The sequence below is a fragment of the Dreissena polymorpha genome, chromosome 11, assembly GCF_020536995.1.
Source record: "Dreissena polymorpha isolate Duluth1 chromosome 11, UMN_Dpol_1.0, whole genome shotgun sequence".
In the NCBI taxonomy this organism is placed as follows: Eukaryota; Metazoa; Mollusca; class Bivalvia; order Myida; family Dreissenidae; genus Dreissena; species Dreissena polymorpha.
In genome coordinates this window covers 69,757,342-69,770,459 of record NC_068365.1, presented here as the reverse complement: position 1 = coordinate 69,770,459, position 13,118 = coordinate 69,757,342, and the positions used below count along the sequence as shown (strand labels likewise).

The 13,118-nt window shown below is 34.4% G+C and overlaps 1 protein-coding gene and 1 long non-coding RNA gene across 2 annotated transcripts in view; both read left to right on the top strand.

Annotated features, from left to right (window-relative positions):
• Positions 1-1,717: 1,717 nt before the first annotated feature.
• Positions 1,718-10,078, top strand: LOC127850268 (uncharacterized). Its single transcript, XR_008035185.1, has 3 exons — positions 1,718-1,807; positions 5,500-5,568; positions 6,285-10,078. It is a non-coding gene; the product is annotated as an uncharacterized LOC127850268 (long non-coding RNA).
• A 2,656-nt stretch (positions 10,079-12,734) lies between these two features.
• The window catches only part of LOC127849919 (uncharacterized), a 58,838-nt gene continuing 58,454 nt past the window's right edge, over positions 12,735-13,118 (top strand). The window contains exon 1 of the mRNA XM_052382667.1: positions 12,735-12,875. Within this exon, the coding sequence (XP_052238627.1) occupies positions 12,782-12,875 (94 nt within the window). The 5' untranslated portion in view covers positions 12,735-12,781. The remainder of the gene's footprint in view (positions 12,876-13,118) is intronic.

Below are 13,118 nucleotides of genomic sequence, written 5' to 3'. Positions count from 1 at the left end.
GTTACCAAATAAATACGTTTAATCATAAGGTCGCCGTGGTGTTATGGTTATGGTGTCCGCCTAACGACCGGGAGGTCATGGGTTCGACCCCCACCGTGGGAGCGTTCTTTAGATATCCCCCGAAGACACCAAGTACTGGTTCTAGGCCCAGGAAACGGACTCGAGAGCGTTTATATAAGCCTTAAGCTTTCGATGCAATTGAGCTAAAATGAATAAGTTTAAAGTAAACTAAATACGTTTAATCAAAAACCTGCGTTTTGAAATAGGCTTTTAATATAGATATAAATATGTTTTAATGAATTCCATTACATTTTTCAACTTGACAAATTTTACTGAAACTTGCGAAGGGAAAACGGGCTTAAATGTAAGTTAGTTTAGTCTAGCCCAAGATAGGCCTATGCAATGTGTCAATTAGTTAGTCCGTGAACCGTCCCGTTAAAGACTTAAATTAAGCAAGGATTTTATCCTGATTAAAATCGGAGACTTATAGTTGGGCGCTGTACACAATTACAATGAAATATTACACGCCTAAATATAACTATATGTTTGTCACCGACAGTGAATATAATAAACATAATATATCGCAGACCAGCGAAAAGCGCATGTAGCCAAACCAGTGTCACATAAACTCATTGCAGTTACCTTGGTCGTCTGTATTGATACTACTTTATACATAATTGGCTCCCTTTTTAAGCAAAAATCTAGACTGTTAAAACTAATCGAGTCGCAATATACGCAAACGGGTTTAAATGCATGTGTGTAGTACCTGATTAGCACGTGCAAAAAGTATTTGCGTCTATTTCGCAATCTAATCTATTTTGATGTAAACGTTTAATTTTGGTTCATGACAGATCTGTTGAAATTTGACTGGCTGCATCGATAGAAATAATATTTGTTTAGTTTAAACCTTATTTTAGCTCGATTACATTTAAAATGAGTTCTACTTATTTGAAACGCCCTCTATTCCGTATCCTGGGTCTAGAGCCAGTACTTCGTGCTTTTCGGGGAACTCTCCCACAATGAAGATTGATCCCAACACCGATACGAAGCAGGTCACAAAGCGGACACCATATCCATGACACCACGGCGACTTTGACAATCATTTATTTCGTCCGCGGAGTATATATCTTAGTATTTGCAGATGGAGGAATGTGCTTACACATCTGTAAACAGATGGCAATAACGTACGGATATGGAACGCCGTCACTGTCTCACAATAAAAAAACTTGTAAAATGACGTCAATCTGACTGTACATTAATGCATGTAACCATAATATATACATGCATAATCACAATATATAAATACATAATTTGAATATTTAGAGATAATATAGATATTATAATATAAGATATATAGATACACTGTAAAAACAGACATATACGAGTGTATTATACACATTTAATCTTCCATTGTATAAAAGCATTATTTCTTTATATGAAGACAAACTATCATTATATGAACATAAAACGTTATGTAATAAATATACAAGATCACTATATGTACATAAAACATTGAGAGATGCAGATACAATGCTTTCATCATTATAATACTAATACGGAAGAGTGAAATTTATCTTCTCCTGTCTGAAGCGCCGTGTCACTCCTTATTCCACTCCAAGTCGCTCAAGTATCAAATCGTTGTGAAATGATGCAAAACAAATTTTCTCCCGTGTGTAATACATGCTTCGTATATTTAATGTTATCTTTAGTTATCAAGATTATATATATTGCTTACAAAATTGTGTATTAATGTTATTAATATCGATGATCATCAGCATTTTAACACAGTATGGATTTATATAATGACGTAATTATCTTAACAAAACAACTTTTTAGAATCATAAAAAAACATTTAAATCTTTATGCACTATAAATTTATATTTACGTGTTGAGATAACATATTAACCTAAATTTATTAAAGATTTTTAACGTATTTTCAAATTGTATTTGCATATAAAGACGACATGTGTTTAAATTAATACGATTTATGTTTATATAAAGGCATTATGCCTTTGTATAAACAAGTTATGCCTATATATAATGATAACATATTCGTTACCATTATTACATAATGATTTATGTTCATATAAATTTATATTTGCCTTCATATAAAGAAGTAATGCCTTTATACAATGAAAGATTGTTTGTGTATAAAACATTCGTATCTGTCTATTTTTACATTTTATCTATATATCTTTATATATTATTGATTTGATTTTATAAATATTCAAATCTTGTATTTATATATTGTGATTATGCATTTATATAATGGTAAGAGGCATTCATGCAAAGTCAAATTGACGTAATATCACAAGTTTTGGCATTATAAGACAGTTAAGGCGTTCCATATACGAACGTCACGTTATATATGTTGATGCAGTAGCTTCCGAATTGGCCGACATTATCAAGTTTAATTAAAGCCTCTGACCTTGAAATTAAATACATGTCAATCAATACATATAGATGCAATTTGAAAGTGTGCAAAAGTGTCATTACATTTATAGCCTAGTAAGCGAGAAATTTATTATTTTTTAAACGGTACCGCTTTTACAACCGAAAGTAGAATTTATATTCGCATACGTCCATTTCGACACACGCGATTACTTTGAAGTTTTAAAGCGAAAAAAGACGGATATTCAAAACATTTTTGGATATTTTCATCCGCTGACTTGTGTTGGTTGTTGTTCACTTTTTTGTAGAATTGCTCATCGTTTAATTGACGAGTAACTTGTTCAATATATTTATTTTTATTCATTACTACAATAGTATTTGACTTGTCGGCTTTTTTAATAACAATATTAGGGTCATGTGCTAAATTTTTCAAGGCTTGTAGTTGGTCTTTGGAGATATTTGGTCGGAACCGTTTCTTCTTATCATTATGTAGAATTTCATTTGTAATGGCTTCTATGTAAAAATCAAGATATATGTCTCTTCCACTAGGAGGTGTAAATGTAGATGGTATCTTGTTAAAAAACGGCAGGTGTATATAATCATCATTTTCAGTAGTATTGTGTATATCTGTTTTATTAAGGTCGGCAAAATATTCTTTTAAACGTAATCTTCTGGTAAAAAGAAAAACGTCTTCCGCTAATTTAACTTTATCATGAGATTTTATACGAGGACAAACGCCTAAACCTTTTCCTAAAAGAATGTATTCAGTGTCTGATAATATACGGTCTGGTAAATTAAAAACTGTTTCCTTATCCTGCTGAATGTGTTTCTTTCTTTTCTGAAATTTCTTGTACTCCCATCTGTTTTTAAATTTTGCAAAACGTCTTGTTTTTGGTTTGATTTGACAATCAGGTCTTTCACTGTTTTTATTAAAATTTTCATTGTGCGAATAAGTGATGTTTCGTGTTCCTTCATCAGTGTTGTTTTTGTAGCCCCGTTGATTACGACCTCTCGGTAAGACATCTTTGTGCCCGGGGTACGCTCGTTTTTTGAAGATATGGATTTTGTATCTGAGCAGATAGATTCTTTTTCTGGATTGAGAATTGTAGTTGTGCTATTTTTCTCAGGAGTTTTATTCGGTTTTGTTTCACTTGGGCCTTTTGAACGAATACATTTCATGTGTCCCGTTTCTGATTTGGAACAGATTGCTGTTTGGGTAATTTTTGCTTTCTTGTGACTGTGTGTCATTAAGACCAGTATCAACCGTTGATTTAGTTTGTATTTTGGTGCTACAATAACTATTGGTGGACGTTTTCTCTCCCCTGATCGCTTTTTTCACTTCTTTTTGTTGATATTTAATTTGTTCATTAATGCCTCTAACCATTATATAAATGCATAATCACAATATTATTTTTTTATTTTTTTTTTATAATTGGCATAGATAGAATTTAATCTATAGCCAAGTTAGCAAGATTTTTTTTATTTTTCAAACGGTACCGCTTATAAAACCGAAAGTAGGATTTCTATACGTATATGTCCATTTTGACAAACGCGAGTGTTTTTAAGTTTTGAAGCGCAAAAAGACGGATTTCTATCTTGCAATCACTATATATACATTCTACTTGGCATAGTTAACATATGTTTATTATTTATAATGTATTTAAATTTACTATGCCAATTAAGTTGTGTGGCTTTAAGGAAATCAATTAAACAAATGTATGAGACATTTTTCAATTCTCAAAATCGCTGCGTTTTTCAGGTCACGTAGATTTTTGATCGGCATACGTAAATAATATTTATTGAATATTTTAAAATGAATAAGTACATTCCGCCAAACGATATTTGTCTGTTTATCAGTTACGAAAATATTTTAATTGGTAATATTTGCAAATAAGGATACATTTTGCCTTCCGGTTATGTACAAAAATCTAATCATGTTTGCGCGTGAACACGCAATCACGATACATTTCTATATAATCGTGAGAAGTTATATTAGCTCATATTATAAAAACACGATGTTAAAAAGAGATAAGATGTTGAGTAAATATATTTTTTTATCAAACTGAATAGAAATATTTGAGTATTAGGGCGCAACAAACAAGTTATCAAAGCCAATGAGCGCGTGTTCTGTGCTGATAATAACGTTAATGTTCTTCGAATGCAATGTGTTTTGTTTTCCAAATAATTGTATTTAAAGTTTAAACAGAGTATGCAAACCTTTCGAATATACCGATGGGTCGAGAATGTAGATTTAATTGTTGTGAATTCGTACAAAAGTTTTTAGTTTACTTATTAAGCCAGCTTTTATTTTGTTGACATTGGCATTTATGTTAAAAACAATTCAGTACGCCATATTTAAATGGTGTCAATTATAAAAAAAGAGTTATGCAGAATGCCATCATCAAACATATAGAACGTACACAAAACTGTTTTGCCTGTAGATAGGGACATTCTTGCCGATTTATAATTTAATTTATAGATTTACATTAAAGCGTAGCGTAATTGTTTGCTTGTGGATGTTTTAATCATGGAGAGTTTTACCCTTGTATGTTTTTAATTACTGAAAAATCATTTTGGAGTTTATTATTGTCAAATCGATATTACATCATTCGAATAGTTAAATAACAAATTAAAGAACTGTAAATACCCAATCAACAACTAACACTTTTGTTCTGAAAATTAAAACACATAGACAACTTGTTACACTAACATAAATTTAAGATTAACGAATGGCTTTAAAAATGCATTATTAAATGCGATGACTTTATTAGATTACTTAGAGTTTTGAAGTCTACAGTATTTGTCTGATATGTCCTATTCGTGTGATGAAATTGAGCTGCGTTCTGGGAAAACGGGGCTTAATGCATATGCGAAAGGGAGTCGATCAATATTAGCATGTGTTGTCCGCACAGGCTAATCAGAGACCGCACTTTATGTGTGTACGTCGTTTTCATTTAAAGAAGGTTTGCCTTAAACGGATATCCAGTCGTGGTGTTTAGTGTCGTGTTTGATGAGACTGTGCGGACTTCAAAGGCTGATCTTATATGTAACATTTCGCACGTGCATTTAGCCAAGTTTTCAAATAACGAGGCTTAATTATTTGTTTAGTTTTAGGCCACGTGTCTGCGGATAAGACTCCGAAGAAAGCGTGAAATCTTTATTGAAGTTACTGAAAAGGTATAGTATATTCATTGTCACTCGTGTCTTTAATTATCAACATGTGTAAATAGTCAAATAGCGGAGTAGTTCTATATTCATTGTAGTTATATAAGATATTGTAAGAATATTGTAGTTAGATACGGTAATTCAATCACAATTTTCTCTAATAGCTCGTAGCTGATTTTAGGTCATGCAATTATTAAGTATAAATAATATCATTAATTTACATAACTGTAAGACTTATCATACCGAGATAATCATCAAATTAAAAAAAAATAAACAGAAACAAACAAATGTATCCGTTTAAATCGTTTATTGTCTGTCTTATTCAACACCAAATTTTGTCCTAGAAATTTAATAAATATCATTCAGCATGTTAAGGCGATTTGTTGGAATCGCGGCGTATGAGACATGGGTGTAAACTATAGCATATAACAAATTTATATGCATATAGGTTGTAGTGGTGTAGTAGATATGGTGTCCGCGATCAGTCGGTCAATGGTTCGATTCCTAATGTGGATTTCCCCCATAGACACCAAATACTGGTTATAGCCCCAAGAAACGGACGTGGAAGCGTTTCAAATAAGCCTTATGCTTTCCATGGTATCGAGCAAAATGAATATGTTTAAACTTATGTATGCATACTCGTTTTCAAACACATTTTGTATTTAATTCAAAAACACACTCCAAGAATCAGAAAAGGAACCTTTTCAACATGTAACTTTGTATTCCAGCTCACTGCGAGACGGAGGTTCCCTTCATGCCGACGGTATGACTAGAGCCTTCTCCGGCGCCATTTCCGGCAATGGCAGTGGCCCGGATACGACTGCTCTCGATGCAGCGATAAGAATAATTGAGAACATCCTGGCCACTGGCGACACGAATAAACATCTCGTGGAAACCCTCAAGAAATTGATCAACTTCCGAGACGTCGTGAAGAATAGACAGCAGCGCAACGGAAGTCGGGCGAACGCGGCTCTGAATTCAGAACGAGTCTGAATGGAAAATGAGAGGTCACTAGCACAAGGCCAAAAATCGGAACCGGCTGTTGCTGTGCGCGACTTCCATAACAAGAACTGCTTCAAGCTTGGAAAGATCTGCGGCTTCTACCGAGACTCCTGCTGCGCGCGCGATACGGAATACGGTTCAAACGCGCCGCTCTGCTGCATCAGGCTTTCCGGCGGCGGAAATTTCCTCCTGAGTGACCGTTACGGGTACTGCGTGCCGAACTACGAATCTTACGCGTGCGAACAGATGCAGATGATGTACAAACTTTGGCAGCGTTAGGCGTCATTTGCACCGGAAATAACGCAATTTTTACGTGTAGGCGCCTGCTAGCGCGGTCTGCTTTTTCTTGTCGAAAGCTTGTTTGACAGCTCTTGAAACGTTGTGCTTCACATGTGTTTTTTTTGTGGGGGTATTTCAAGAAGTATACTCCATATGATCTGTGTTCACTAAGTATCAATTGTAGAACGCTAATAATGATTTTGTTGTTCGAATTATTATTAAAATTAATTTTTATTATTATAAATGTAAAATCGTAATTATTCTGTGACATGAACAGGTTCTGTAAAAGTGTGATAAACCTGTGACATGAACAAGTTCTTTAAACTCTTTTTGCATTAATTTCGTGGGTTTACCGATCCTCAAATGTAAGATCGCAACAATAAGATGTTGTTAATGGATGTTGTGTTTTTTTTATGTGCTTTATGTTGTTTTTATTAAGGGGGGGGGGGGTTCCGGTGGAAGGCGGGTTGATTATAATTCACTGAGTTTAAGCGTCCATAATTGTTGTTTAACCACGAAATTTAATTCTGACAAATATCCAGTGTAAATGTGTTCACAGTATGTGCAGTTTGTCTAAAATTGCGTGTGTTCTGTGGATATTGCTCAATACATTCCTATTTGAATTGTAGTTTAGAAATGTTGTCCTTCTGAGGTGACAACGTACAATGTACACAGTTGAGCCTCGCTCTTGGAAAACGGGGCTTAACGCGTGCACGAAAAGTATCGTAAAGATTAGTCTGTTCAAACTGCACTTATCAGTGACGACACTGTCCGCTGTAAAATACATATACAGTCTTAATATTCCCCCTGAACTCTGGGTAACAATAATAATTTATATCTCAATAACAAAATAGTTCACGGACCGAACAGCGCTTCATTAGAGACTTGCATCTACTAGAAATGTTATATAATTATTCAAGCATTTTCACTATTTATTATGCTTTATGTTCCTGATCTTTGTTCGCGGCCCTTACGAATTAGAAAGTAAATACAACACAACTCCTTTCACGGTTTTCAAAGAACTCTAATTTACTTAAGTTACAGTTACATGTACTGTCAATAGTGTATGATGCAAATATAAAGTGAAATTGAAATTTCAAGTTGTTGCAAGTATCTGTATTATAGCGTCATGGTACGAGCATGACACTTACAATTTAAAACAATCTTAGTTTGATTGCGTATTCCACTCAGGCATAATAATCAGATACTGCTTAAACGTCGAACAATACAAAGACTGCAACCAGTAATTAACACTTGATCAATTGTTCACGCGCAATTCGAAATAAGACAACATTCTATAATTTAGTCAAACAGTCTGTTTACCAAACTATTAGCGTTTACGATATCTAGTCCGTGTTTATTAAGTGAACCGTCCTAAAACAAAGTCAACTTAAATACATGAATATCGGTGTCAGTTGCATACATACCCCATACCGCCGTCATATGATTAAATCGGGATGTTCTAAATATATGATAAATGCAGATAATAACTGTTAACATCAAATATCGGTAAGTCTATGAACACGTCGAGGACGAATGGTAGTTCATACATCTGTTAGATGTTTTGCTTCTTAGTCAAACAAATTGTATTAAGTTCGTCTGCATTTCATCGATTAAATGAGAACTTGTAAGCGGTATATAAGCTGAAACAAAACTATCACTGACTGGCAATAGGCATCTAGCCATGGATAAATTGCTACATGCCTTACAACTAGTTTATCCGTCTAGCCAAAATGTACTTCGATAGTTTGATATTGAGTAAATGTAATAGCCCGTGTTCACATTTTGTCACAATCATATACTATACGCATTTGTATTGCAACCTTTCTAACAACTTTCAATTGAGTACATGCTATAATTGCATGCATTTTACCGGTCTTCAAATCATGTAACTGTATAGCAAGTCAAAATGGGGGAAATACATCGTATATAAGGTCACCAGAGGATGGCCGGTCAATATGTGTATTAAATTACAAAGTCCAAACGGCTGAATGTCGTTTATCGAGCTGACAATTCATACATAATATCACAAGGTAGACGCATGATGATTTAAATTACAAAGTCCAAACGGCTGAATGTCGTTTATCGAGCTGACTATTCATACATAATATCACAAGGTAGGGGCATGATGATGCCATTTTGCTATCACCTATATGCGTAGCTATCGTCTTTGCCCTTAATTTATAATATGTGTGCTTGTAAGTGTGCATGCTATACTCAAATGGAATTCGATTGATATCACATATACAATCATATGATTTAATTACGATTAATAATTAGCGTGCGCGCATGCGCTTGTAGACAGGCTTTTGACATGTATGCTAAGTTTAAATACTACTCAAAACCAAAAACCGGAAGAATTCGTTGACTCTGTTAAACATCTTTAGATGAAATAAAGGTTATGGACAAAAAATTGTTATCAATATAAAATATGATATGCAAAAGCAGAGCAATAATTATGAAAATAACGCGTTTGTCTATAGCATGCAAGACATTTTTAATCAATGGCGCTGAGGTCATTATATCAATATACGCTCTGTCGTAATGTGATCATGTTGAACATGTTTCTTGTTGTTCATTTCAAAACCCAATTTCAAAACTCTTCAAGTTGGAATGCAAATAAGTATTTGGAAAAACAATTGTTACGCTGATGTTATATTTCAGTCCTTTTATATATGCATATTCAATATAAACATGTCTCTTTGCACGTACACATTTTATATCGACCGATAAAATGCTCTTGTAAATATCAAAAGAGTATCGCGTGATAGAGATTGTGTCTCCACCTTAAAGCGGTAGATACATTTCTGCAAACTGTAGCCTCTGTCAAGGGGAAAACATTTTAAATTAGACTTTTTACAAAGTTCATTTCTAAAGATCTTTATTACAGCAACACTGCACATATACATTTTTAAGGCAGGATTCTATTTATATTATACATAGCGAGGGTTGGACATATAAATAAGTGATTATTTTGTAATAATGTATTGTTTGTTGACACATTGATTTTAATGTACTTATTGCTCCGTCGTAGCAATTTTGTTTTGATTGAAGGTTCATATCTTAAAAAATACACTGACGTGAATTGATTTCCCCAGTTTATTTCATTGTGTTCCGTCTGTTTTATTTGTAGGGTTTGGTCGCGTGTTTTGCACGGTTTGGCAAATTGATTTTTTGATTGTATATGTTTTCTTTCCTGCTGGTGCTGGTAAACTTTAATTTTATTAAAAATTTATGTATTTAGATATGTGTGTTTTAGCGTGGTAAGTTAACGTGAAGCTCAATAAATAATTTACGACATTAAACAAGGAGCGTTGTCGTATTAAACATAATGTCTGTCTCGTGACTTGAAGGTCCCTAATTCGATCCCCGCTCTGGGATCGTTCTCAATATTTTCTGTATAGCCCCATTATTATTAGTCTTACAATTAAACAGGCAATGGCATTCGTCGATCATGTAGTTTTTGCCGAAGAGAAAATATATTTAATAAACAAAATGACGTTTCAGTTTATGTCTTTGAATGAAAATCGGTGATTATTATCCTAAATTTTGACATGCATTGCAACAGAATTTTTGGAAACGTGCGGTAAACTTCTCCAATTTTAAATACGAGTTTCGCCATTGAACATTAATTATTCCTGTAAAACCCACACATAAATCATAACGCATTTATACATAGTGTGTGTTTTTTTATTTTTATTTTCCAAAATATGGAACTGTGTTAAAATATAATATGATAGTTTTGGAGGTGATTCATACATATCTAAACATGCACGTATATACGGTCATTGCATTTGAATAATACGCGCGTGCATAATCGCAGCTAGCAAACATGTATTGGGCCTCCGCAATGACATCGGGCCCTTATCGTTTTTCCGTTGGTATTTGGTATTTGTTATATGCGATCCTCGCATCGCCTAAACCACACTTGTATGTCAGTTAAAAGCGTTTAAGATTCAAAGTTCGCGTTTAATGTACCGTCTTAAAACAAAGTCCACTTGTGTACATAAATATCGGTTTAAATTGCGTACGCACTATCGCAGCCAAATAATAAAATGACCTGTGATGAATAAAATGATGAATGCATATTATAAGTGCTATCAGCGAGTTTCGATAAACCTAGGGAACAGGTAAACCTAAACACATTGCGGACAAAAGGTAGTTGATACGTCTTTAAATTGTATACCATCGTGTCTACAAAAAGTGTCATTCTGTTGGCCTGCATTTCATCTAACTTTTCATTAGTTGTATGTCGTTATATATTAGGAATAATAAAAAAAAATGAACATCGGGATCATTGCTATTTAAATTGAATGGCGATGCTATGAGGTGAATCATAATTAACACTTAAATGTTTAATTAACAACCAAGTGTGCCAAAGCGAGATTTAGAGTCTCCTTTAATCCGGTTTCCAGCTCAACTACTATGCAATGACAGTTTCAAAGCGGTTACCTTGGTGTGTATTTTGTATTAGTTTGACTTGTCTAGTAATACTATTTTTTGTTTGCCTTACTGTTTGATAACATATTTCTTGCCATAAATAAAGTCCCATTTGCTTCAATATGGTTTCTTCTTTGATAATGCATCTGAATGTTTACTTTGTGTTTATATAAAAAGCCGATATGGCATTGCAATATTAAGTCAGCGATATACATGTATTTTCAAAGTGTATCTAATCTGTATGGCTCAATGTGAACTTTGAAGATCTGACTTTTATTAAGTGTCAGTGTCCTTGCTCACACTGTTGCAATATGATAGAGTAGGCTCATAGACATTTGTGTTTCAACCTGAAGTTTTTAACCGGCCGCCTACGCATGATACTGTATAGCAAATGGCTGGTTAAATTGGTCATTAGAGGATGCCCGACCTATAAGGGATTTAAATGCAAAGAACGAACGGCTGTTGTTTATCGAATCGACTATTTGTGTATAGTATATTTATATAGGACACAGATAACGGTCAGGGTCTTAATAAAGTTGAATTAACACAAGGAAGTCGCATGCTGACACTAGTTATATATCACCAATAACGTTTAAATACCATATCCGTACATATTTAACGGAAGTAAAACAACACGACATTTTAATTGACAATGTAACGCTTCGTGGATCACATCATACATTTTCTTTTGAACGTTAGCATATTTTCTTAAAGTAAACTTATTCAAGTATATGTTTCGACAGAAGGTTTCTTGTACAAAACCGTTTTATATATACAGTGACTCAATATCTGTTGCAAACGTTGCGCCATGGATATGGTGTCCATCTAGTGACCGAAAGGACTTTGGTTCGATCCCCACTGTGGGAGTGTTATCTCCCCACAGAAGACACCAAACACTGGTTACACTGGTTACTTTCTGTCTGCATATGTATATGGGCCGTGCTCTGTGAAAATGGGGTTTAATGCATGTGCGTTAAGTGCCGTCCCAGATAAGCCTGTGCAGTCTGCACATGCTTATCAGGGGTGACACTTTCCGCCCAAATTGGATTTTTGCTAAGAAGATACTTTAAAATATCATAAAAGCAGAAAGGGTCGGCCCGGATTAGCCTTTGCGGCACTTTACGCACATGCATAAAACTTCCTTTTCACAGAACACGGCCCATATGGATTAGAGGCGTGTTTGTTTTGTGATGAATTCTGGTTGTGATGTTTGGCTAGCCCTCAAACTGGTCCAAAACCCCAAATCCTTTGCACTGACCGCTCAAAGGCGGTGATCCCAGCGTTAATTGATTTATTCTTATATTTGGTGTTCTGTTTTAAAAAATATAGAAAAAGAACAATAATTTCCCACTTTCTTGAGTTACATCGTTTGCTATTTCACAGTTAAGGTGTTTGTTTTCAGAGACGAAACTATGCAAGTTAACGAAATTCTTGCAAAGAATTTTTTACACAAGTGCTTGACTAGTAATTAGATAAAACATAATAAGCCTCATTCTGTCAGCACATGCGTCACGTGTCATTCCGTATTTGGATGTACAGTATGCACAGGCTAATCAAGGATGACACTGACCGCTTTATGGAAGGAAGGAAGTCTGAAGGTAGTGTAGTCTTTTTTAAACTAAACTCCAAATAAGGCACAAAGTGTCGTTCCAAATAAGCAGGCTTAGTTGGGATGACACTTTACGCTCAAGCATTAAGCCCCGTTTTTCCAGAACGAGGCTAATATACATGTAGTATTCAGTTGTCCTATCCTTGGGCGAAAACAGCTGGGGAAACAAAGATTTGTGTCCGTTTAACTTGTTTAATTTTGTGCATAATTATGTTTCGTTTGCAGGTTTTAA